General features: G+C 38.1%; 1 protein-coding gene across 1 annotated transcript in view; it reads right to left on the bottom strand.

Annotated features, from left to right (window-relative positions):
* The window catches only part of COL19A1 (collagen type XIX alpha 1 chain), a 185,048-nt gene that overhangs the window by 66,499 nt on the left and 94,252 nt on the right, over positions 1-24,297 (bottom strand). The window contains exons 14-15 of the mRNA XM_070738981.1: positions 16,272-16,325; positions 7,386-7,430 (exon numbers count right to left, since the gene is read on the bottom strand). Coding sequence (XP_070595082.1) covers positions 7,386-7,430; positions 16,272-16,325 — 99 coding nt within the window. The remainder of the gene's footprint in view (positions 1-7,385; positions 7,431-16,271; positions 16,326-24,297) is intronic.

The following is a 24,297-nucleotide window of genomic DNA, read 5'->3' as shown; positions in this document are numbered from 1 at the left end:
TGTTCCACACTCTCAAAGTAGATTGGTCCATCTATTTTAAACTACTGAGATCAACAGTCACTCAAAAGGATAGGTCATTATAATATTGCAAGACACTCTGTTATTCAGGAGTGGTCTTCAAGTGCTAATATGGCTAATATGGCTCATGAAATGTTCTTCATGACACTAACTGGGACCTGAAATTCCATTGACACAGTTCTAAGTAAAAAAAACAAAAAAAATGTAGTCATGCCATTTAGTGATAGCAATTGTGGCAATCCCAGTTGCTTTAATTAAGTGAGGGCTAGGCAATTTGTTAAGCAAGGTCTTCATGTAGCTGTGAATTACAGCTCTCTGCCAGTTTCCCCATTGGATTTTCTTGTTAGAAGCCCACTAGGAAGATTATAAATGGGGTCTTAGGGACTCTGTAGCAACCTTAAATATGAGGAGTGGTTGATCATTTGTTGTACAATTAAAATGTATTATAATACTGCTTTCTTTGAGTGGAACTCAATGTTTAATGACTTCAGTTTTATTTCCATATCCAGATTACCACTTGAGCTTTTAATACTTTTGAAACCATATTCATTACTGGGGACTACATGGAGATGCCCAAGCAGCTATACTAGCAATGATATAGAAAATATTTGCTATTCTTTTTGTCCAGAATGTTTTGGACTTTCTGGTCCAATGTATAATCCTAATACTTTTTAATGGACTCTATTCAATGGCTGTAATTTCTGATCTAGAAAAAGAATTGTGCATTTTCTTTTGTGGTATTATCCAGTAGCCTCCCAAGCTTACTCGGCTTTTTGAAATCAGCCACCTCTAGTTTGATTTAAATAGTATATTTTAAATATATATTTATTACCAGACCCAGAATTCTACATACTGACTTTTCTAATAGATTGTATTCAGGTGAATGATTATATGAATAACACCAGCACCAGTGTTCCCTCTAATTTTTTGGGGGGGTGGGCGGAAAAGTATAGTGTCTAAGCAGCAGTCCCTTCGGGACTGGGCGGCAGAGAAATAATAAATAAATAAACAAACAAACAAACAAACAAACAAATAAATAAAAAACCCACCCTGTTTTCCCTCAGAGAATTTCAAAATAAAATACTGTACTGTGTGTCTATAACAGTGAGCTCATAATAGGGCAACTCTATCAATATCAAAATGCCACTTAAATAGTTGAGCTAGTTTCAAACTAGATTTTGATTTTCTTTCTTTCTTCCTTACTCCCATTCTTTTTCTTTCTCTTTTCCTTCCTCTCTTTTTTCTATCTGTTTCTCTCTCTTCCTCTCTTCCTCTCTCTCTCCTTCCCTCTCACTCTTTCCCTCTCGGCTTCTGGGCAGGTTTGGAAAACTCTGAGTTGATGATGATTTTTAAGTGAGCGATTGCTCACTGCTCAGCTCAGAGGGAACTATGACCAGCACATCATTTTCTTTCTTTTTTTAATGGAATGGGGATGAAAGAATTGTTAATTCAAAATTAGTTAAAACCAGGGACTAGTTAAAATTAGTTAAAACATCCAGTTTTTCATCAGCTAGCTAATCAAAGGCAATGCTATCGTGATATACTTTGCTACAAATTGTAGATTTCAAAATCTAGGCATTTGATTGCTATAGTATTTGAATAGCAGCATGTGGTATATCTGGGGGGGGAAAACTTGAATAAAGCCAAGTTCGGTTTAATATGTACTTTAGAGGCTTTAGAATAAAATTATACCAAAGGTATTGAAATATAATTTTGAGCCTCAGTCTTTCTGCTTCTTGTTTAGCACGTAACCACATACTGGTTTATTGTGTTAACATATAGAAAAGCCTAGTTACGTTATAAAGTGATTTTCAAATAATTTTCTAAATCATTATTTTAAAAAGAGATACCAAACCAAAATTGAATTGTGTCTCTTTTACTGAGGATGCATATAACAGTGAAAAGCATCCCGCCTTGATAAAAACTTGGCCAATTTGTTAAAATAATTAATTAGTATAATATCATTTGTTCTTTCTTATCTGTAAGATGACTGATGAAGCTCTAAGATAGCCTGATGGTCTGTTAATGAAGATTTTTCAGCACTACATGAGTATGAAGGGAAAAAATCACTAGAGGGAGCTGCTGTTCCATTCTAAATGAGCTGCTTGAATAGTTTTTCAGCTTAAAATTAAATGACCCACACGTTGAATAGAATAGAAGTACCGTACTGTACAGTACTATGGTTTTGAACAAAAACAATTACTGTATATTATTTATTCCTTCTGTGGAACCTAAACTTAGTCCAGTGAGAATTAGAGAACTTTTACAGAATGGTGGATTAAGCAAAGTCCCTAGGCCTGCTTACTAAATTATCAGTTTGCCCACAGCTTGTTAAGAGAGCTGGAAATTCAGTCTCCCTCCCAAACGATGAAATGCTTATAAATCAACTCAGCATTTGTCAGAACCAGAGTCCTGGGCTCTGAATTTTAACGGGAACAGAATAAGAGTAAATGATGCTCTGGCTTTACTAAAAAAAACATCAGAGAAACATCAACATCAGGTAGCTTTCTGATGCTGTGAATTGATGTTTGTTCTGCTATTTATTGTTCTACACAGTCACTTCTGAAACTATTCATTCATTCATTCATTCATTCATTCATTCATTCATTCATTCGACTTCTATGCCGCCCAATCCCAAAGGACTCAGGGCAGCTTACAACAGTGCTTGACAAAAATTTCCCATTCTAGTTGGATAATTATGGGGAATAATAATTACTCTCCTAGCCCTAGGTACATCAACCTGTACTGATTTCAGTAAAATGTATTTTTTATTTCCCTTGTAACAACTTACCACCCACTGCTAGCAAACTTATTCACTGAAGCCTATGATTGCAGATGGATCTTCCCAACTGTCAGGACTCAGAAAAGTCTGGTTTTGAAGTGGGAGATAAGCATAATGGCAGCTGGGACAGAGAAACCTTATACGAGATATATTTGTTCATCTTACAGAAAGCTATATCTATCATAATATGTCTTCCATCAAAAAACCCACATTTATTTAAAACATATATATGGTATGCAATTATTAACCAGGTTGATGGCGCTCAGCTTTTTCAAGATCAGCTAAAATGGGCTAGGTGTTAGATTGTTCCATCCCATCTGTGAAATGCTTTACTGTCATGAATATAAATGAATACCACATATTGGCCATACAAACCAGCAGTGGGTTGCTCCCAGTTCTAAGAACCGCTAGAGCCAGCAGTGTGAGGTTACACCCACCCAGAAGGAGAAGCGTTGTGCGTATGAGTACCGGTCTGGTAGAAAAGGGTTTTAGAACCCACTACTGATACAAACACTGCCACATTGGTTAGAGAAACACAATAGGACAATCAAGAAGCCTATCAGCATTGTCCTTTTCTGCTTTCCTTGTAACTTTAATAAAAACCCTGTATCAGGGTGGAATAGTTATGTTCTTGGACTGAGCAAACTGTCTCCAACTATTTTATTGATTTAACATAAACATATTCACAATCCAATGTTTAAAAAAAGAATCAGAAGGCAAGCGTCCATTGAATGGCTTGATACTTAACTTTGTAAAACTCATGACAGTCTCAACCGAAACTCATGACAGTCTCAACCGAAACCCCATTTAATGCTAAATCCAAGTCCATGTTTATAACGTTTTTAACACACAAAGAAGTCTGGTTACTTCATATACTCCAATTGTAAAAATTACAGTAAAATAAGATAGGCTGCTTAAGACAATGTTAGCTCAAGTTCAAAACACTCCAGAAACTTTAAGAAGGGTATCTTGTATAAGAAACCCCAATGGAAGACTATTTTTATATTTATAGTTTGAATTCCTATAGATTTAACATTATTATAATTCAACAAAAATATGTTGTGATCTATGGGTCACTTTTGTGACATTATAATAGGTGACACCTGGCTCAATTGTAGTAACTATGAGTGTGATCTTGGAGTCTTAGTGATCTTGGAGTTTCAGTGTAACTATAAGAGTGATCTTGGTGTCATAGTGAACTTAAATACGAATCAGTTGCAGCTGCCAAAAAGGCCAACAGAATCCTAGGCTGCATTAATGGAGGGACAGATTCCCTCAAGGTCATGTGAAGTGTTAATAACACTTTATAATGTGGTAAGAGCATATTTGGACTACTACATCCAGCTTTGGTCACCACAATATAAAAAAAGATATTGAGACTGTAGAAAGAGTCCAAAGAAGAGCAATAAAGATGGTTAGGGACCAGAAGCTAAAGCATATAAAGAATGGTTGCAGGAATTGGGTATGTTTAGTTTAATGAAAAGAAGGACTAGGGGTGACATGATAGTAGAAACATAGAAACATAGAAACATAGAAGTCTGACGGCAGAAAAAGACGTCATGGTCCATCTAGTCTGCCCTTATACTATTTTCTGTATTTTATCTTAGGATGGATATATGTTTATCCCAGGCATGTTTAAATTCAGTTACTGTGGATTTATCTACCACATCTGCTGGAAGTTTGTTCCAAGGATCTACTACTCTTTCAGTAAAATAATATTTTCTCATGTTGCTTTTGATCTTTCCCCCAACTAACTTCAGATTGTGTCCCCTTGTTCTTGTGTTCACTTTCCTATTAAAAACACTTCCCTCCTGGACCTTATTTAACCCTTTAATATATTTAAATGTTTCGATCATGTCCCCCCTTTTCCTTCTGTCCTCCAGACCAGTGTTTCCCAACCTTTTTTGAGCCGCGGCACATTATTCATATTTTCAAAATCCCGAGGAACACTGAAAGGGGGGGGGGGGCGGGGCGGGGGGGGGGCTAAAGAAAAGTTTGGACAAAAAAACCCTCTCTCTTCCTCCCTTTCGCTCTATTTCTCCCTCTTTCTCTTTTCCTTCCTTCCCTTCTTTCTCTCTCTCCATCCCTCTTTCTTTCTTTCTCTCTTTTTTGCTCTCTTTCTCTCTCCCTCCTTCCCTTCCTCTATGTCTTTCTCTCTCCTTTGCTCTCTCTCTCTCTGTCTCTCTTGCTATCTCTTTCTTGCTTTTCTCTCTCTCTTGCTCTCTCTCTCTCTCTTTCACTGTCTTGCTATATGTCTCTTTCTTTCTCTTTGCCTCTCTTACTATCTCTCTTTCTTTCTCTTTCTCTCTTTCTCTCTCTCTGTCTCTCTTGCTATGTCTCTCTTTCTTTCTCTTTCTCTCTCTCTCTGTGCCTCTCTTGCTAAGTCTCTCTTTTTCTCTTGCTATGTCTCTCTTTCTTTTTCTCTCTCTCTGCCTCTCTTGCTATGTCTCTTTCTCTGCCTCTCTTTCTTGCTCTGTCTCTCTCTCTCTGTCTCTCTTGCTATGTCTCTCTTTCTCTCTCTCTCTTTCTCTGCCTCTCTTTCTTGCTCTGTCTCTTTCTCTGCCTCTCTTTCTTGCTCTGTCTCTCTCTCTCTGCCTCTCTTGCTATGTCTCTTTCTCTCTCTCTCTTTCTCTGCCTCTCTTTCTTGCTCTGTCTCTTTCTCTGCCTCTCTTGCTATGTCTCTCTTTCTTTCTTTCTCTCTCTCTCTCTCAGCTGACTGCAAGCGGGAGCCCTGACGGCGGCAGCTGGACGTGCTGCTGGACACCGTATATGCCAGGCCCGCAGCGCCAGCATGTACGACGTCTAGCAGCACGTCCAACCGCCACCGTCAGGGCTCTCGCTTGCAGTCAGCTGAGAGAGAGAGAGAGAGAGAGCGCTCCCTCTCGCCGCCGCCATCTCCCCACAACTGCCTGCGGCCACTGCGGCCGCCCCCGCCCCCCGCTCCCATCGCCAGTGCCCTCCCGCCGGGCCACAAAGGAAACTTGCCGTCGACGCAGGAGAAGCTCCAGCTGGGCGGGGCGCTGCCGGTACTTCCTCTTGGGGCTCCCGCTCGCAGCTGTCAACCGGCTCCTGCTCGATGCCGCGGTTTTCGGCGCTCTCCTGCTGGGTCCCAAAGAAGGAAGGCGGGGAAAAGGCGCGAAGAATAAAGCTCTCCTTCTTCCTGCCTTCCTTCTTTGGCGCCCAGCAGGAGAGCGCCGAAAACCGCGGCATCGAGCAGGAGGCGGGGGACAGCTGCGAGCGGGAGCCCCAGGACGGAAGTACCGGCAGCGCCCCGCCCAGCTGGAGCTTAGCGGCACACCTGGCCATGTCTCGCGGCACACCGGTGTGCCGCGGCACACCGGTTGGGAAACGCTGCTCCAGACTATACAGATTGAGTTCATTAAGTCTTTCCTGATACGTTTTATGCTTAAGACCTTCCACCATTCTTGTAGCCCGTCTTTGGACCCGTTCAATTTTGTCAATATCTTTTTGTAGGTGAGGTCTCCAGAACTGAACACAGTATTCCAAATGTGGTCTCACCAGCATTCTATATAGTGGGATCATAATCTCCCTCTTCCTGCTTGTTATACCTCTAGCTATGCAGCCAAGCATCCTACTTGCTTTCCCTACCGCCTGACTAGTAGTAGTAGTACTCCAATATTAGAGAGGTTGCCACAAAGAAGGGGGAATCAACCTATTCTCCAAAGCAACTGAAAACAGAACAAAAAGCAATAGTGGAACGATTTGTCCCCAGAAGTTGTGAGTGCTCCAACACTGGAGCTTTTAAAGAAGAGATTGGACAATCTTTGTCGGATATGGTATTGAGTTTCCTGCTGGAGCAGGAGGTTGGACTCCAGCAGGGCTCCCAACCCCAGGCCAAAAAATGACACCATCCCATGGCCTGCCAGGAACCAGGCTGTGCAAGCGAATGAAGCCCCATCCATTCACATGCAGGATCCAATCTACAAAAGCCCCCACCCTCTGTGGAACCAGTCCCTGGCACCCAAAAGGTTGGGGTATGTTTGTTGGACAAGAAGACCTCCAAAGTCCCTTCCAGTTCTGTTATTCCGTTTTAAGAATAACAGAATTGTTACTCTTAAAAGAGTAGGTTCAGTTAATTTTCTGGAGAAGAGATAGTCGTAATCCAGCATTGATTCAAATGATAAGTTCATGTGCTGCAAGAAATCTGTTTGGGATAGAAGCATCGGTTCCTTGACCATTTTTGAAATCTGGAATTCAAGTACTCAACCTGTTTATTACTATGTAGGAGACACACGCTATCATGAACTATCCCCCCCCCCAAAGAACAACAATAAGAATGATGTTCAGAATACTCCTCTATCACAATTTCATTTTATTAATGAATAATGTGCCCCAATCTGATAGGGATTCTTCATTCTGAAGGTTTTTCATTTTCAATATAATTATGTCACGCACAACTGTTACATTCTTATCCTATTTTCTCTTATCACACATATATTGCACGTCTTTCTATATGCCTCATCTTTGTTTCTCTGTAGAGGAAGCAAAAGAATTGTTAACACAACCTCCTCTGGTATGGATTGTGGTCTAAACTGAGTTGGATGCTATCCTTGTGGATACTCACAGGTGGTCCTTCTTTTCCAGGGAGTCCTGGTTTGCCTCGTCGTCCCTGGATAAACAAAGACATAGAAGAGCTAGATTTATTGGGATAAATAATTATTTATTTGTTTAAAAATCACGGTTTTGAAAAATATTTATTTATTTATTCAATTTTTATGGCACCCTTCTCAGACTCAGGGTGGCTTACAACATGTTAGCAATAGCACTGTTTAACAGAGCCAGCATATTGCCCCCACAATCCGGGTCCTCATTTTACCCACCTCGTAAGGATGGAAGGCTGAGACAACCTTGAGCCGGTGATGGGATTTGAACCGCTGACCTACAGATCTACAGTCAGCTTCAGTGGCCTGCAGTACAGCACTCTACCTGCTGCGTCACCCCGGCTCATTTATCAAAATATCAAATCTTTAAGGTAGAACTATCTTCTCCATCAAGGAATTTTTTCCAGGCCAATCATTCTAAGAACATTACTGGAAATATATGGTCCCTGCATCATACACCACACTTTTCCTCTGTAGAAGCAGATTTGAACAAACTGGCTTGGTGCCTTATTCTGGACAGAATGTTTCACTTTAAATTTAAAAAAATCATTTTAAAAAAATGACAATGTTCAAAATATCATTTTAAAAATTGCTCTAAATAAAGTTCACGATAATCTGCTTACAAGAACAAAGGCAGAAGTGTCATTCATTCAGAGAATATTTGTTTCAATAGGTGCTGTCTTTTTCCTGTGATTACATTCATTTTTACAATCTTCTATTGTATCCACATGGGCCATATAGAAAACAGTGTTAAATAGGATCTGAATTTATTCAGTGACACTAAAAAATGACACCTAAGATTTAGTCAGGTAATAGAAAATGGCAGTCAAAGAATTGATTAAAGTCAATATTGAATTCTGGGGTTCAGTGGTGATTCCTAGCAAGGACCTATTTATAGTTTTCCCAGTCTATATCAAAACTCTATAAAGGTACAATTGTGTACTGCATATTTGAAAACTGATACAACGGTAACTGTGATCATTGAAAAATTTTCCTGAACCAAAGCTGGAAGCCCCAAAGAACTGGCTGTAAAGCAGAAATGAAAAATGTTATGAACAATGAAGTAGCTTAAATCATTTAAAGATATTTTTTTTCTAAACCAAAAAGCTTTGCTTCATCAAAAAATTTAATTAGCATTTGTTTTGCAAGTTATGGGCATAGATAAAAGCATTTTCATGTGATATCTATCAAAATACAGCAAACTCAGATGAATTATCATAAAGGAACAGACAGGATTGGCAGTGGAAGAATTACAGTACACTTACCATCCTAAATCTTAAAAATAGACTGTGCATTACAGATTTACAGATATCCTGCCTCCATTTTCTAGGCTGATTTTCAATTCTGCTGTATCTGAACTGAATTATGCACTTCTAATTTATTGATCTCCATTATTCAAATCATCTGTCACTGTCAGAGATTCCCTGTCAACTAATCTGGACTTCATAAATCGAGCAGTTCCATGGGTCCAGGATCAGGAAACAGTGGATGACAATGTTTCAAAAGCCATGTGTCTCCTAACATTTTTCATGTGTTTCACAGACAGCATCCATATTTAGGTCAATGTGCTTTTTGTTAACCTAACTTTAGTGATAGCTTTTGATGATTTTGGTTTGATGGCTTGCACATGCATATTTGTATTTTAGGAGTTAAAAAAATATGAGATATGTAAACATTTTTCATCCAGATGTTTACTGCATCCTGTAACTCTAAACACACTGAGTACAACCTCTTATAAAACAGAGTGGTCAATATTAATGCAGTACTATTGGGGTATTTAAAGTGCACAGAATGTCACAACACATATTTGTAAAATGTGACTGTCTAAAAAGTATTTACTGTGGGGTTTTTTTTACATTGCTTTAATATTTCTCTATAATGTAAAAAGTTTCATACACATGTACTATTAAGTTCTTTCAGAGAAAAATGCTCTGCTGCATAAGTAAAGTGAAAGGATCTGCTCTTGTAGGCAGTAGAGTTCCATAGATACGAGAAAGGTAACCTTCATTATCATCACCATTAAAGGAAACAGAAAAGATCTTGCAGGCATGAAACTATTGGTATGTATGATCAGGGCTTCTAAATCAGAAGTTTCATTATATGAACCTTGATTTCCCATAAAGTTATTAACTAAATGTGCCATTTGAAGTACAGAATGAAATGTGAGATTTCCATTCAAAGCAATTTGGATTTTTCAAAAACGTAGATACTGATTTAAAAAATCAGATTCTGTTGTTTACCTTTCCAATTCCTAACTAAATACAATATAAAGAAACATTAAGCACATAGTAGGATTTGACTTGGCGTGGACAAATGTGATTCAGGTACAGAATGCAGAACTGAATACTCTGTACCCTATCTTTGTAAAACAGTTTGTTAATACAGTGGTATATCTACTAACGAACTTAATTGTTTCAGTGACCAGGTTCTTAAGTAAAAAAAGTTTGTAAGAAGAAGCAATTTTTCCCCACAGGAATCAATGTAAAAGCAAATAATGTGTGCAATTGGGGAAACCACAGTGAGGGTGGAAACCCTGTTTCCTCCCAGGATATTCCCAGAGAGGCTTCTCCCTGCCTTTTCCGGCCCTGTTTTCTCCCAGGAGATTCCTAGAGAGGCCCCACGGAAGCTTCTCACTGCCTTTTCCGGTTACAATTTCAGAGGCTTGGGTTTGTAAGTAGAAAATGGTTTTTGAGAAGAGGCAAAAAAGTCTTGAACACCCGGTTCTTATCTAGAAAAGTTTGTAAGTACAGGTGTTCTTAGGTAGAGGTACCACTGTATATCTTACGAAACATAACATTTTTTTCAGATTGTTTCTATACTGATTACTGTCAGTGGCATTGTCCATTATAGATCCATTGTGGACTTCAATTCCCAAAATTCATCAGCCAGCCTTACTGGTTGGGGAATTCTGGGAGTTCACATTCATATATCTTAAAGATGCCAAATTTGAAAACCCTGATTTATATCAGTACAGCCTGTTCATCACATTTATCTAACTTTTTATGACTCATAGAAAAGACACTGTATTAAACAAGTAAACCCATTAGTAGTTGATCATATATAGTACATTCACTAGACATTCTGTGGGAACTACCACCAAAAGAAGTTGGTATGCATGTCTTGTTCCTTATTAAATAATAAATGGCTGTAAAAATACAAAACCAAATGTAAGGTTTCTCAAATGCCTTTTCTCCTGCATAACCTGCATATCAAACCAGTGGGCAAATATATCCTGCCAGTATGTTCAGATCACCTCTCTGAGTAGAATGCTTAGTCTTCCATTCCTATAAGATTCTATGCTATAGGAAAAAATCGATCCACGGAGCTCTATTAATAACAAGAAATGTCAAGGTATTTCTTATTTAGGAGCAACAGGAGGTGCTAGCAGTCCAAGATATTCTCGTGCAGTGATTGCATCTCTTTCTACTTACAGATTATTTGTAACAAATAAAACAGTGAGGAAAAATAGGGGAGGGTTATAAGCCAAAGGTAGCTCCTGCAACAGTCAGTACATAAAGCAGGATGATTGAATAATGATAGTATTTCCCCAGGTGACAAAGGTATGAACGGGAAGGCAAAGGCACCAGAGCAGGGCTGTGAAACTCCCAAACCATTAGCTGGATTATCACATGCTGGCCACGCCCATGCCCAGTTTAGTGAAGGCGGGGGGGGGGGGGAGTCCCGATACATCACTTGATGCTGCCATGACAACATGAATTTGCCCTGCACTAGAGCATCAAAATTCTTGGGGTAGATGAATATTTCTTCTTTCCTATTATGCTATATTGAGGATTTGAAAATGGTCTGAAACCTTAGTTAATTGGGATAATGATAGTAGTTGGGTAACAATAAAATAAAATCATATTGTTGTTCAGTCACTAAGTTGTATAGCACACCAGGTCCTTCTGTTCTCCACTGTCTTCCAGAGTTTGCCCAAATCCATGTCCATTATGTCAATGACACTATCTAAACCATATCATCCTCTGCCATCCCCTTCTCCTTTTGCCTTTCATCTTTCCCAACATAATAAGTCCTCTCTTCTCATTAGGGTAGCCAAAATATTTGACCTTCAGTTTCATTATCTGTCCTTTCAAAGGACAGACAGGTTTGGTTTCCTTTCAGACAGACTGATTTGATTTCCTTGTAATCCAAGGGACTCTGGACTCTCAAGAGTCTTCTCCAACACCACAGTTCGAAAGAATAAGACGATATTTATATTTTTCAATATCTGCCATAACATTCAATGTTTGCATTGAGATGGTATGTTGCCTTCCTGAATTCAATTTCTTTTCCATTTATTTCTGCTGTTCTTCAATAGTAAAATATTTACATATTGGCAATCTGAAGCTCCACACGATTTCAGTATGTGCAGTTTCTATACTGAAGGGGAAAATACTCTGTTCTGATTCCTTAAGGTTCTTGTTTCTCTAGAAATGTGTCCTGGGTGGTTTTTAAACCTATGAAAGTTAATCCAAAGGTCCTCTTTAAAACCACCCCTTTCCTGGGAGGGGTCTAGTTTGGCTCTTTGGGATGGAGATGCTACAGGGAGTCGAAATTTTTCCTTCTGGAATTGAGAATGCTCTTGGGAGAGCTTTTATTCACAGAGCCTTGGCCCCATGAGCTATGTTTCCTCTAATATTTTTTATTTATTTATTTATTTTATTTATTTGTCAAACAAGTATAGTATTATAATATATATTAACATAACATAACATAACATAAGTAGAATGTAGTAATAGAAAGGATAATAAGACAGTAGGACAGGACATTAGGCACATAAGTGCACTTATGCACGCCCCTTACAGACCTCTTAGAAAAGGAGAGAGGTTGATTGTAGATAATGTAAGGTTGAAGATTTTGGGGTTGGGGGAAGCAACAACAGAGTCAGGTAATGAGTTCCAGGCAGTGACCACTCTATTGTTGAAATAGTATTTTTTGCAGTCAAGTTTGGAGCGATTTACATTCAGTTTGTATCTATTACGTGCTCTTGTGTTGTTGTTGTTAAAGGTGAAGTAGTCACTGACAGGGAGTACATTATGATGTATGATTTTATGAACAACAGTTAAATCAGTTTGGAGATGACGTAGTTGTAAATTTTCTAGATTTAGTATTTGAAGTCAGGAGGAGTAGGGTAATTTGTTACGTGAGGAGGAGTGAAGGACTCTTCTTGTGAAGTATTTCTGTACTCCTTCTATTGTATTAATATCTGATATGCAGTGTGGATTCCACACAGGTGAGCTATATTCTAGAATAGGTCTGACGAATTTCAGTGTCTGCAGAAAAGTATAGTGTTTGAACGGCACATTTTCATGCCTGAGCACCTGAAATTTTGTCACAGATGTCACCCGAGACAACAACGAAATCAGTGTTATTTGAAACTCAAAGTTATGTTTATTAAATGTACCCACTTAGTTAAAAGTTTGGTCGCGGGCTCACCATTGGTTTGGCGCGGTGGGACATGTATGGCAATTGGAAAGTGCTGCAGGGAAGTTTGTTGTTGCATGCGCAACTGCGCAGCTTAGAAGGAATAGTGACCAGAGGGTAGCTCTGTTTTTGTTTTGCTTTCATCGTGAAGCCAGCCAGCTCTAATGCTTCAGGTCTACCCAAGAAAAGGGGAATTTTAAGATGCCACTGCTGAGCAGCTGCCTTTAGCATTTTTCTTCATCTTTGTAAAGGGCCAGGCTGGGTGGCCTTGTGGGAGGTATAAAAATGATGAAGATCAGCAGGTGTGGTAGAATGCAGGGCAGCAAGGACAACCGTGTTGGAGATTGGCAGGCATTCGGTACTTTATGAGGTGCGGTGGTGGGCCTCGGATCTCCCAGGAATTCGGAACTTCCCATGGAGCAGCTCCTTTGTACTCTGCTGTGGAGGCTTCCCAGGTATTCAGCCCTTTGTGTGAGAAGATCTATCTATCTATCTATCTATCTATCTATCTATCTATCTATCTATCTATCTATCTATCTATCTATCTATCTATTTATCAAATTTATGTGCCGCCCCTCTCTGTAGATGCTGCTGCTTTGTGTTGCGGTATTGGAACTTCCACTATGTTTAAGGGCATAGATGGGTTGGGGGTAGATAAGCAGGTGGGGGCCAGGCATAAATGCAGGTGGGGCTGCCAAGCTCCCAAACTTTGATGACATGACTGCAGTGGGCTTTGACAACCATAACTTCAGACATAATTTAAAAGTTACTTTGCACAGAACCATTGTAATTTTCAATATTCACTAAACATATCTTCTCAGAGATGACTGGCTTATCATAGTTATCATTCCATCACAAATATATCCTCCAAGCAGAGTAATTAACTGTCATGTGGTAGCGCTTTCTGTTAAGCCATTGTTTTCATTTAATTAGTGATTCTTGGAGGGTTTGGGGACAGAAGGTTTTTTTTTTTACAATGAGAGTTCTTTTCATTAACAAGGACCTATTAAATGGATCCAGAAAAGCTCCTCATTTTTCAGTAGTACATGTACTAACAGTTGTAAAAATTTTAATCATCTCTGCTTGATTTCATCTAGGGTATTGCAAGCTTCATTTCAACTGTGTCTAAATGAATCTAAATGGAGGTAATGCAATTTGAAAGTTCACTGCAATGAAAGTTTTGCATACTTGGAGTTCAGAGAAAAGAAATGCTCTTTCATGTGGTTTCCACTAAAACTTCAATTGTTCCATTACTTCTCTAAATTGGTTTCCATGTTCATTTTACTTACAGTAATTTTAAATGGGGATGGGGAATTCAAATGGAATTGGCCCAGCAAAATGAAGAATGCTTCAGATAACATCAGGCTCAACCCTGAAACCCCTGAAAGCTAATTAGGCTTGAAACGACCAACATGTGTATTAAATAATGCACATGCAACAATAGAAAAGAGGATATAAGCCATTTCAAAATGTCTTGCCAAAATCTATTATTACTCGGTGCTGCCTCATTCTGTGCACTAGTTTGTTACACAAGGCCCTCTGAAAAGGCAAAAAATTATCTAGAATTAAATTGTAGCTTCTTGGTATAGTCCACATTCTTAGGCAAGGACTGTTTATCTGGCTGGGGATGGAAGAACACTGTGGTCATAAAACTGGTTTAATTATATATGATCAAGGATAAGACATTTACCTCATGCCAAGGCCTAGCATAAGACTGTGGGGAAATTGGAGAGCCATTTGACTGGAACTTTACTCTTAAGTATGCTAATTTATTTTACTTAAAAATGCTCAAGTTGCATCCTTACTTTCGTATGTCATAATTTTTTAATTTTTTATTATGACTAGGAGCCTCTAAAGTCTGGATCATTCTACCTTTTCAAATGAAAAGCAAATACTAAAACTGTAAACAGCAAGACAGTGTTATTTCTTCTTCCCTTCAGGAGTTTTAATTAGAAGTTGCAGTTTTACCATATTTTTCAGAGTATAAGGTGCACCTAGATTTTAGAGGTGGAAAACAAGGAAAAACGTATTCTGAACCAAATGGTGTAGTGATATATTATTTAATAAAATACCAGTGTAGCAGAATACTTTCTACAAACATGTATACTTTTTCCAAACGTCAAACTTGACAGCTTTAATACTCGTAGACTTTGAGACAGCAAAATTGGCTGCATTCAGTGTATAAGATGCATTGATATTTCCACTCTTTTTTTAGAGGGAAAAAGGGTGTGTCTTATACTCCAAAAATAGGTATTTGAACAGAATCAAATCTCCTTAGAATCTGGTGCAGAATGGAAGATGATTACGGTACTTTCTTTAACACTATTTATTTCCTCTTTCAAAGTGATAATAATAGTGAAACTGACTTTGGTAAATTCAATTCCCACGGAAATATTGCTGCTAATATTCATAAATACAAAATAGTAAGAATAGCAAACTGAATATTTTTTCTACTCAAGTCAAACACTAAACATTTAAGAAAAGATTCTTTATTTTAAGTTTCTTGCTAAACTTTAACATGTTGATAGGAAGAACATTTCAGAAAATAATGTTTGACTATTTTTCCTGTTGGCACTGAATTGACCTTTAAATTTGCTTTCCTTAAAAATAAATCTTCCCCTTAGCTAGAAACACCAAACTATGTAAACTTTAAACAATGCTTCAGGTGTTTCACATGGCAATTATGGTATAATGTACTTAATAGGTCCAATCTAAACATATTTTTCATGCTACCGTTTCAGTTACCAGCAATTATTGCATACTTTTGCAATATTTTCCTTGACCACTTTAACATTATATAGTTTGAGCAGATATTTGCTGATTTATGTTTTTTAAAAAAATGCTGAGAGAAGTCAATGGTTTGTGCATGTTTTGAAAGTTACCTGGAAGAAATGCTTTGGGCCCTGTGTAAGTCTGAAGAAAAATGTGCTATTGCTTTAAAAGTTGTATTAATGTTGATAAATGTATTCATTAAAGCAACATCATCCCTTTTTCAGGCTTGCCCAAAAGCCTCAATTATGTTGAGCCACTTTAAAGAAGAGAGAATCAAACTATTCTCCAAAGCAACTGAGTGTAGGACAAGAAACAATGGTTGGAATCTAATCAAGGAGAGAAGCAACCCAGAACTAAGGAGAAATTTCCTAACAGTTAAAACAATTGATTAGTAGAACAGCTTACCTTATAGTTGTGAGTGCTTAATCACTGGAATTTTTAAGAAGAGATTGGACAACCATTTGTCTGAACTGGTATAGGATCTATTACTTGAGCATGGACTTGAACTAGATGCTTTCTTCCAATTTTGTTATTTGTTACTGCAGAGTGATGTTTTATGTGTTTGAGGTCCAAAGGTTCCTCTAATAAACCAGTTTTGAAGCACAGACAGTATGATAAATTAGTATCTGCCAGTCGCTGCCATATTTACTCACCCGCTGACCTTCTTTTCCAGGTGGGCCTTGAGGACCTTCTATTCCTGGCAAACTCTGTAAATATAGACAGTTTTCAAATGTTACTTCCCTCATTAATATAGCTTAAATTAGCTGCTTATATTCCTAAAACAGTAAGCAAACTTTCATAATTAAAGTTTAATTTAAAGCAGTATTCATACAGGTTCTTATGGCTGCGGCTAGCAGATGCAAAAGATCACTCTTTAATTTGGAAGGTGGTTTCAACTGTAGATTTGAACAGTTCCTGTTTGGTATTTTTTTACATAAATGTTACAGGCTAAGTTTTCAGCTATTTGGATTTGATGGAAGAATGTGTGTCTGCTTTTTGAATAAATGGTAGCCTCAATACCGGAGGGTCATTTGTATATAAATTTTTGCACATGGACATTTTTTTTAAAAAAAATTGATTTTTTTCCCATTAAAAACAACATATTAAAAACATACAAAAACACATAAGACAAAAACAAACAAAAACAACCAACCACTTTTCCAGCTTTTTCATCATATTTTGAAATATACTGACACTTTATAATAATAAATACTTTATTGTCATTGTGTGTATATACACAATATACCCATGCAATGAAATTCATAGGACATCAAAGACCAATGTCAACATACATAATAATCCAAAAAAACAGGCTCAACCCACCACAATTTCCAACCTGAACCATCCAACATCCAACAACAGAACAAGTAGTATTGTCCAGCAGTTCACTGATGGTGACCCCCTAGTAATATAATATTGCTATTTTCATTTTGACACTTGCTGTTATTTATCTAGTTCATCTTTAATGAATTGAGTCTCCTAAAATATTTTCCACATCTATTTCTTCCATGTTAATTTCATGAGTCTAATTGTTTTCATACGAAAAGAAAGTAAGAACATTTACAATTTCTTCAAAGATGACCCTCATTCTATAACCAAATTTTTAAGGTTTTTTATTTTGTTTTAACCATTTATATCATTAGTCCCATGCTTCATAAAATTCTGTATCTTCCTTCTCATGATTCTCTATTGTTAATTTATACATCTCAAACATTCTAAAAATTTTCTAACAACCATAGAGGATGTGGGGATGGTATCGATTTTCCAACTCTGAGCGTAAGCAATCCTAGCAGCAGTAGTTATATGAAGCATTATATCCTCTTTTTTAAACTTTCCTCTGAAAATTCCTAGTAAGAAACACTTCCGGATTCAAATCAATCACCTGTTGTATAATTTATTCCAACCAATTTCTTATTTAATTCCAGAATACTTTAATTTTGGGGCACATCCACTAGAGATGATAATAGTTCCCTTGCACCTTCTTGCACTTCCAAAATTTTGAGGACATTGTCAGGAACATCTTTGCCAATCAGGCCAGGGCTAGATGCCAACGATAAAACATTTTATAAATATTTTTCTTATATAATACCACCAGGGTCAATTTATAGTTTACCTCCCAAATTTTATCCCATTCTGCCAGATTGATTGTGTATCCAAAACTTTGTGCCCATGCAATCATTGTCCCCTTGATCACTTCTGCCTCCAATTTGAATTGCAATTGAAAATTATATAATTTCAATATCATTTTTTCTTCTGGGCCAAATAAAATTTTATCTAATCCTTGTTCATTTTGGAATCCGAATTACATTGCATCTTTCTTGTACCATGATTGTATTTGTAGATAATGCCACCAATCTAGTTGTCAGACCGAAGCCATCATTTTGAGTTGGAGACTTGGCCTGCCACAAGTAGAATAGTACTGTGGGAATTGGGGAGGGGTGGTTGCATGAGAGGGAAAAATACTAGCTACAACAAATTCTTTCCAGAGACTCAGCACCAACCAGAAATACAGGGGAGGGTCGTGGATGTTGTGAGAACCAGAGTGGCCCGTGTGATGAACTTGTGGGTGTGGGGACAAGGGATGAAACTTAACCTGGGTGGAGAACTGTAGGAAAAGTTAGTATTGGGTTGACAACTGTTCGTAATCAACATGACTCTGTTAATAAATTGGAACTTGGAAGGAGGCCAAGGTTTGGATTCTGATTTATTTCTCAGTGTTAATTGGAACGCTGACACCAGTTCTATTCCCATTCATTTAAGTTCTTGTTTTGTTTTGAGCATTTCTTGATCATCCAAGTGCTGTTTGTAGGTTACTATTTTTTCATCCGGTAAATTTGGATAAACGATTGCTTCTACCTTTGACAGCCATTTGGGAATTTTTCTGAAATGCTCTTGATTTTAAGCCAAACATCTAACAGGGATCCTTTTTTATAATGTCTTTTAAAAGAAGCATGTGTTTTGTGCTTCCCTCCCCCCATATAGAGGCATGCCAGCCAATTTGTAGGTCAAATCCTTCTAACATTAAAACCTTTTTATTTTTGAGTGTGATCCAATTCTTTAAACCAATTTAATGCATCAGCCCAATAATAAATTTCCCAATCAGGAAGCCCAAATCCACTCTCTTTCTATTGCCATATAATAATTTAACTTTGATTTCGGCCTTTCATTTTGACAATATAAATTTTAATACTGTTTTGTTCAGTTCTGTAAAAAAAATTCCTTAATTTTATTTATTTATTTATTCGACTGCTATGCCACCCAATCTCAATGGGACTCAGGACAGTTTACAACAATATAAAAATATTGGAGCAATTTGAAATAAAAATAATATCTTTGGTAAAATGTTCATTTTAATTACCACTATTTTGCCCAATAATGATAATTGTAGTTTTGCCCAAATCTTTATGTATTTTCTGGGTCAGTTTAGCATAGTTGTCTTCTTTTATCGAGCTGCATTTTGCCAATAGTTATAGGCTTAGATTTTTTTTTTTTACAATTTTGATATGCAGTATTTATTTCAAATGTCTATTGTGTTGTTCTGTTAACTTTTTTGTTATTATTTATCTTTTTTCTTTCTTTATTTTTAATCCCACCACTTTTCCAGATTTCTTGATCTCGCTACTTAAAATTGGTCCTGTCTCCAGGGTGACTTCCAAGATATATGTTATATTGTTGGCAAATGCCTGCACTTTGTATTCCTCCTTCCTCATTTTTAGTCCTTTTATATCTGGGTTATTCCTTACTGATTTGTATGTCGCCCCTCTCTGTAGACTCGGGGCAGCTAACAACAATGATAAAAACAGCATGTAACAATCCAATACTAAAACAACTAAAAAAAACCTTATTATAAAACCAAACATACACGCAAACATACCATGCATAAATTGAAAAGGCCTAGGGGGAAGGAATATCTCAGTTCCCCCATGTCTGACGGCAGAGGTGGGTTTTAAGGAGCTTACGAAAGGCGAGGAGGGTGGGGGCAACTCTAATCTCTGGGGGGAGTTGGTTCCAGAGGGCCGGGGCTGCCACAGAGAAGGCTCTTTCCCTGGGCCCCGCCAAACGACATTGTTTAGTTGACGGGACTTGGAGAAGGCCCACTCTGTCGCTGGGATTCGTGCGGCAGAAGGCGGTCCCGGAGATAATCTGGTCCGGTGCCATGAAGGATTTTATAGGTCATAACCAGCACTTTGAATTGTGACCAGAAACTGATCGGCAACCAATGCAGACTGCAGAGTGTTGGTGTAAAATGGGCATATTTGGAAAAGCCCATGATTGCTCTTGCAGCTTCATTCTGCACGATCTGAAGTTTCCGAATACTTTTCAAAGGCAGCTCCATGTAGAGAGCATTACAGTAGTTGAGCCTTGAGGTGATGAGGGCATGAGTATGAGTATGATCACTGGTATGAAACTAGGATGCTTACTGAGATACACAAAAGCAGAGCACGCATAAAAATGATGAAGAATTTGTCTGGAAAGCAGGTTACCTTTGTATTTGGGAAAGCATTTGAAAAGATTTCAGGCTTTGCTAAAAAACATTTCAATCATAAAAAGGATTGAAAAAGGAGTAATGGGAAAGAATGTTATAGCAAACAAAATTCAAATTCAGAAGCACTTGTCTGGAAAAATACTACCTTATGTATAATGTGAATTTAATTTTTATATATATATATATATATATATATATATATATATATATATATATATATATATATATATATATTCGTAGATTTTCACGGGTATATGTATGTAGATTGTTCTGAATTCGGGTTTTGCCCTGTGTAATATTACACAGGGCAAAACCCGAAATCAGAACAATCTACATATATATATATATATATATATATATATATATATATATATATATATATATATATATACACACACACACACACACACACACACACACACACTTAAGAGAGGGAGGATGGGTGAAAATTCGATAAGTTTTATAAAACAGAAAAAATGGGTAAAGTCTACTATTATGCTATAAATTAAACTATAAATTAGAACAATGTATAATCATAATTTAAATAAACACATATCTCTATAGGGCCAGACTATTTACAGGACCGACTGCTTCATAATTCCCAGTGACGGATTAGGGCCCACAGGGTTGGCCTTCTCTGGGTCCTGTCGGCTAGACTGTGTCAGCTGGCAGGACCTTCTCTGTAGCGGCTCCAGCCCTCTGGAACCAACTGCCCCCACCTTCCTGGCCTTCTGAAAGGCTGTGAAAACTTGGCTTTATCGGCAGGCCCGGGGCCAGTGAGCAATACCATCTAGCTCCGACTAATATGAATGATTGTTTTTTAGGGGTTTTTAATTGTTTTTATGTTGTTTTAAATTGTTGTATGCCATCCAGGGTCCAGAAGGAGTTAGGATGCTTATAAATCAAATAAATATAAATATAATATATGGCACTTTAAAAACTATTAATGGGTTAAGTCAGATATTACCCAAAACATAAAATTATTAGTCAAAACAACAAGAATGTCTAGGTAATCTGAAAAAAATTCCATTATTTTAACTTTATGAAAATCAGTCAGAATCTGATGTTTTGAGACCTTATAATAAGAGAAAGGCAAACCTGATATATAGTAAAAGTCTATACACAGAATTACAGTCCATAATCCGATATAACACCTTGTTAAAAAATGTAAGAAGATTTATGGCCTACTTTTAAAATTTTAACAAGATTTGATGTAAAGCATTATTTGAATTAACTATAAGCCATTTCATCTGTGAAAACTTAAACAGTTTACTTAAATTAAAATTCAAATAAATGTAATTACATCAGAACCATTTTTGAAGTCTGATAAGTAAATAAACCATTCACACCTTTTCCTGAGAGAGAGAAAAAAAGTTTAAATCTAATATTATGCAAGATATATTCAATGAGGTTAGGTATTATGAGATTACCATAGGAATTATTATGATGTGCACTGAGGATATATATTCAATTTATGTTCAACTGTAGAATGTACAAAATTCATACAAAGGATAAACAAAGAACAATGAAGAATATTACTTCAATAACATCGAGAGAATTATAAATCTCTCTAAATCTTTCACCTTTTTAGACTTTGATTCTTTTCAATCTTTATAAGCCAGTGTTGGAGAACCTATGGTAAGTATGCCACAGGTGGCATGCAGAGCCATATCTGAGGACACGCAAGGCGTTGCCCTAAGTCAGCTCCAACATGCATTATTTTTGGCCATTTTGGCATTCTTTTCGGCTGTTTTTGCTCTCCCCAGGGTCCAGGAAAGTCTCCTGAACTGTGGGGATGGCAAAAAATGGTCCAACAGGCCAACCGGAACTTTGGAACTTCTGGTTGGCCTGTTGGGCCATTTTTCACCATCCCCAGGCTTCAGAACGCTTTCCTGAACCCTGGGGAGAGCCAAAAGCAGCCCAACAGCCCTACTGGAAGTCCAGAGACTTCAGAAAGGCCTGTGCTCATGCTCGTGGGGGGGCAGTACGGGGGTTGTACGCATGCATGGGGGGAGAGCATTGCATCATGGGTGTGGGCACACAAACACGCACATCCTTTTGGCACACGAGCAGAAAAAGTTTCGTCATCACTGTTCTAGGCTTTTGGTGCACTAGATCCAATCCTTCCTGTTGGGATTAGATCCAATCCTTCCATTAGATCCAATCCTTCCTGTTGGGATGCATTTAAAAATGAAGCTGGGAAACTACTGTCTAACCCTACTTTATTAAGCTCTGGTGTTCCACGGGACATTTTCTTGTTTCTATGTTGGTTTACATTTACAAAGCTGACCTTTGGGACTGAAGAAAAAGCTATCTGGCATGGGTTTATGTTCCTTCGTATAGACCAGATTTCTTGATTGATAGTGGTTACTGGATTCACAGATGATAGCTGTGGCAAAGAGCATCTTTGTACAATTATGTCTAGTGAAACAATTGGACCCTTCATGAGTTGGTGAGAAAAATCTATTCTTGATCATATTCCAACTTAAAAATTGTAAACACTTTGCATATGTCTGATTCTAAAAAAGGTCTAGAAATTGCAGTTGGTGAAAAATTAAGAGGCTAAATTGCTGATTGGTTATATGATGCCTGTAGTGAAAGATCTCTACTAGTTGCCAGTTGTCTACCAGACTTAATTTAAGACAAGGTATGGCCTCTCGTTCTATGAACCTGCCCAGTTACTCAGATCAGCAGAAGAAGCACTTTAGAGTAGGCCTTTTGTCAGAAACTCATCTATCTGGACCTTCTCCTTTGTGAACCTAACCTAGGATATGAAATGAATTCACAAACAATGTTAATTTGCCCCCTATTTTCTCAGTATGTGGAAAAAACACAACAGCAAAAATCTTTTTCATCAGACTTTTAACTATTAGTTAAATTAAGGTTTGATTTTAATGATTCTAATTTTAAATTTATCTTGATTTTAATTATCTTGCTTTTGTATTCATACATTTTATCACTTTTATTAATTGCTTTAGATCAGGGGTCCCCAACCACCGGGCCGCGGACCAGTACCGGGCCGCGGGGCATGTTGCACCGGTCCGTGGAGTCAGCAGCTGCCGGCCCACATGCCGCCACCCCCTCCCTCCAGCGCTTCGCCTCCCGCCGGGCAAGAAGCCTCGGGAGGCAGGTTCTGCCGGCCACAGGACGATGGATGGGACAGAGGGGCGGGAAGGACCGAGAGGCTCAAGCCTCTTTTGGCTTCTGCCACGGGGCGCTTTTGCATTTTTGGCTGGGGGGAGGCAGGAGGGCCAGCCTGACCCCCTCTCTCCAGCGCTTACCTCCCGCTGGGCAAGAGGGCTTGGGAGGCAGGCTCTGCCGGCCACAGGACGATGGTGGGAAAGAGGGGCGGGGAGGACCAGCACCCCCATGCTTAATCCCGCTCCCAACCACGCCCCTTTCCGCCCCCACTGGGCCATAGAAAAATTGTCTTGCTGAAACTGGTCCCTGGTGGAAAAAACGTTGGGGACCACTGCTTTAGATTATTTCTGAACAGATATAAAAATAATGGAGAGTTATCCTGGAAGAAAAAGAATCATTGGTTTTATTTCCCTCTGATGATATCCATGGCACCATTTACACAATTACAGAGGGTTTCAAAATTCTTTAGAGCAAATCTTTTGAGATGGAGAATCTGTAAAAAAGGTAATCTTTGTCTTCCAGACACATGAGTAGAATTCTTCTGAAAAAGCACCCTTCTTTGAGGAGGCAAGGCAGAGAATTAAACACAAGGTCTGCTTTTTCAGTAATAATATAATCCCAGTACCATCTTGATCAATAAAATAAGGAGGATATCTCTGATTGAAGATATGGAATATAAAAGATCAACAAACTTCCATTGATTCATGTTATTATACTATCAGTGATAGGAAGAAGTGTTTGTGATATTTTAGGATCACGTGTTAAAATAATTAGGATGCATTTAGATAATCCACTTGGCTAGAAGGGTAGGCGAGTATCATTTACTGCTTGACATCAGCAACAAAAGTATCTTGGGCTAGTTCTTGAAACTGCATGATTATATGTAGCACTAACCACAGAACATGTCTCTTTCTGAATGACTAACTTCTTCGTTTTGTTTTCTGTGTACCAAATGTGCTATCTGATGCTTCATTTAACCAGGTCTCAAGGAATATAGAACCAGCATTTCAAGTATCTGTGTAGTAAGCACATTTGGGTGCCTTTAGCTTGTG

Source organism: Erythrolamprus reginae, chromosome 1, assembly GCF_031021105.1.
Source record: "Erythrolamprus reginae isolate rEryReg1 chromosome 1, rEryReg1.hap1, whole genome shotgun sequence".
Classification (NCBI taxonomy): domain Eukaryota; kingdom Metazoa; phylum Chordata; class Lepidosauria; order Squamata; family Dipsadidae; genus Erythrolamprus; species Erythrolamprus reginae.
The sequence above is the reverse complement of the archived record's forward strand: the minus strand, read 5'-3'. Positions and strand labels throughout refer to the sequence as shown.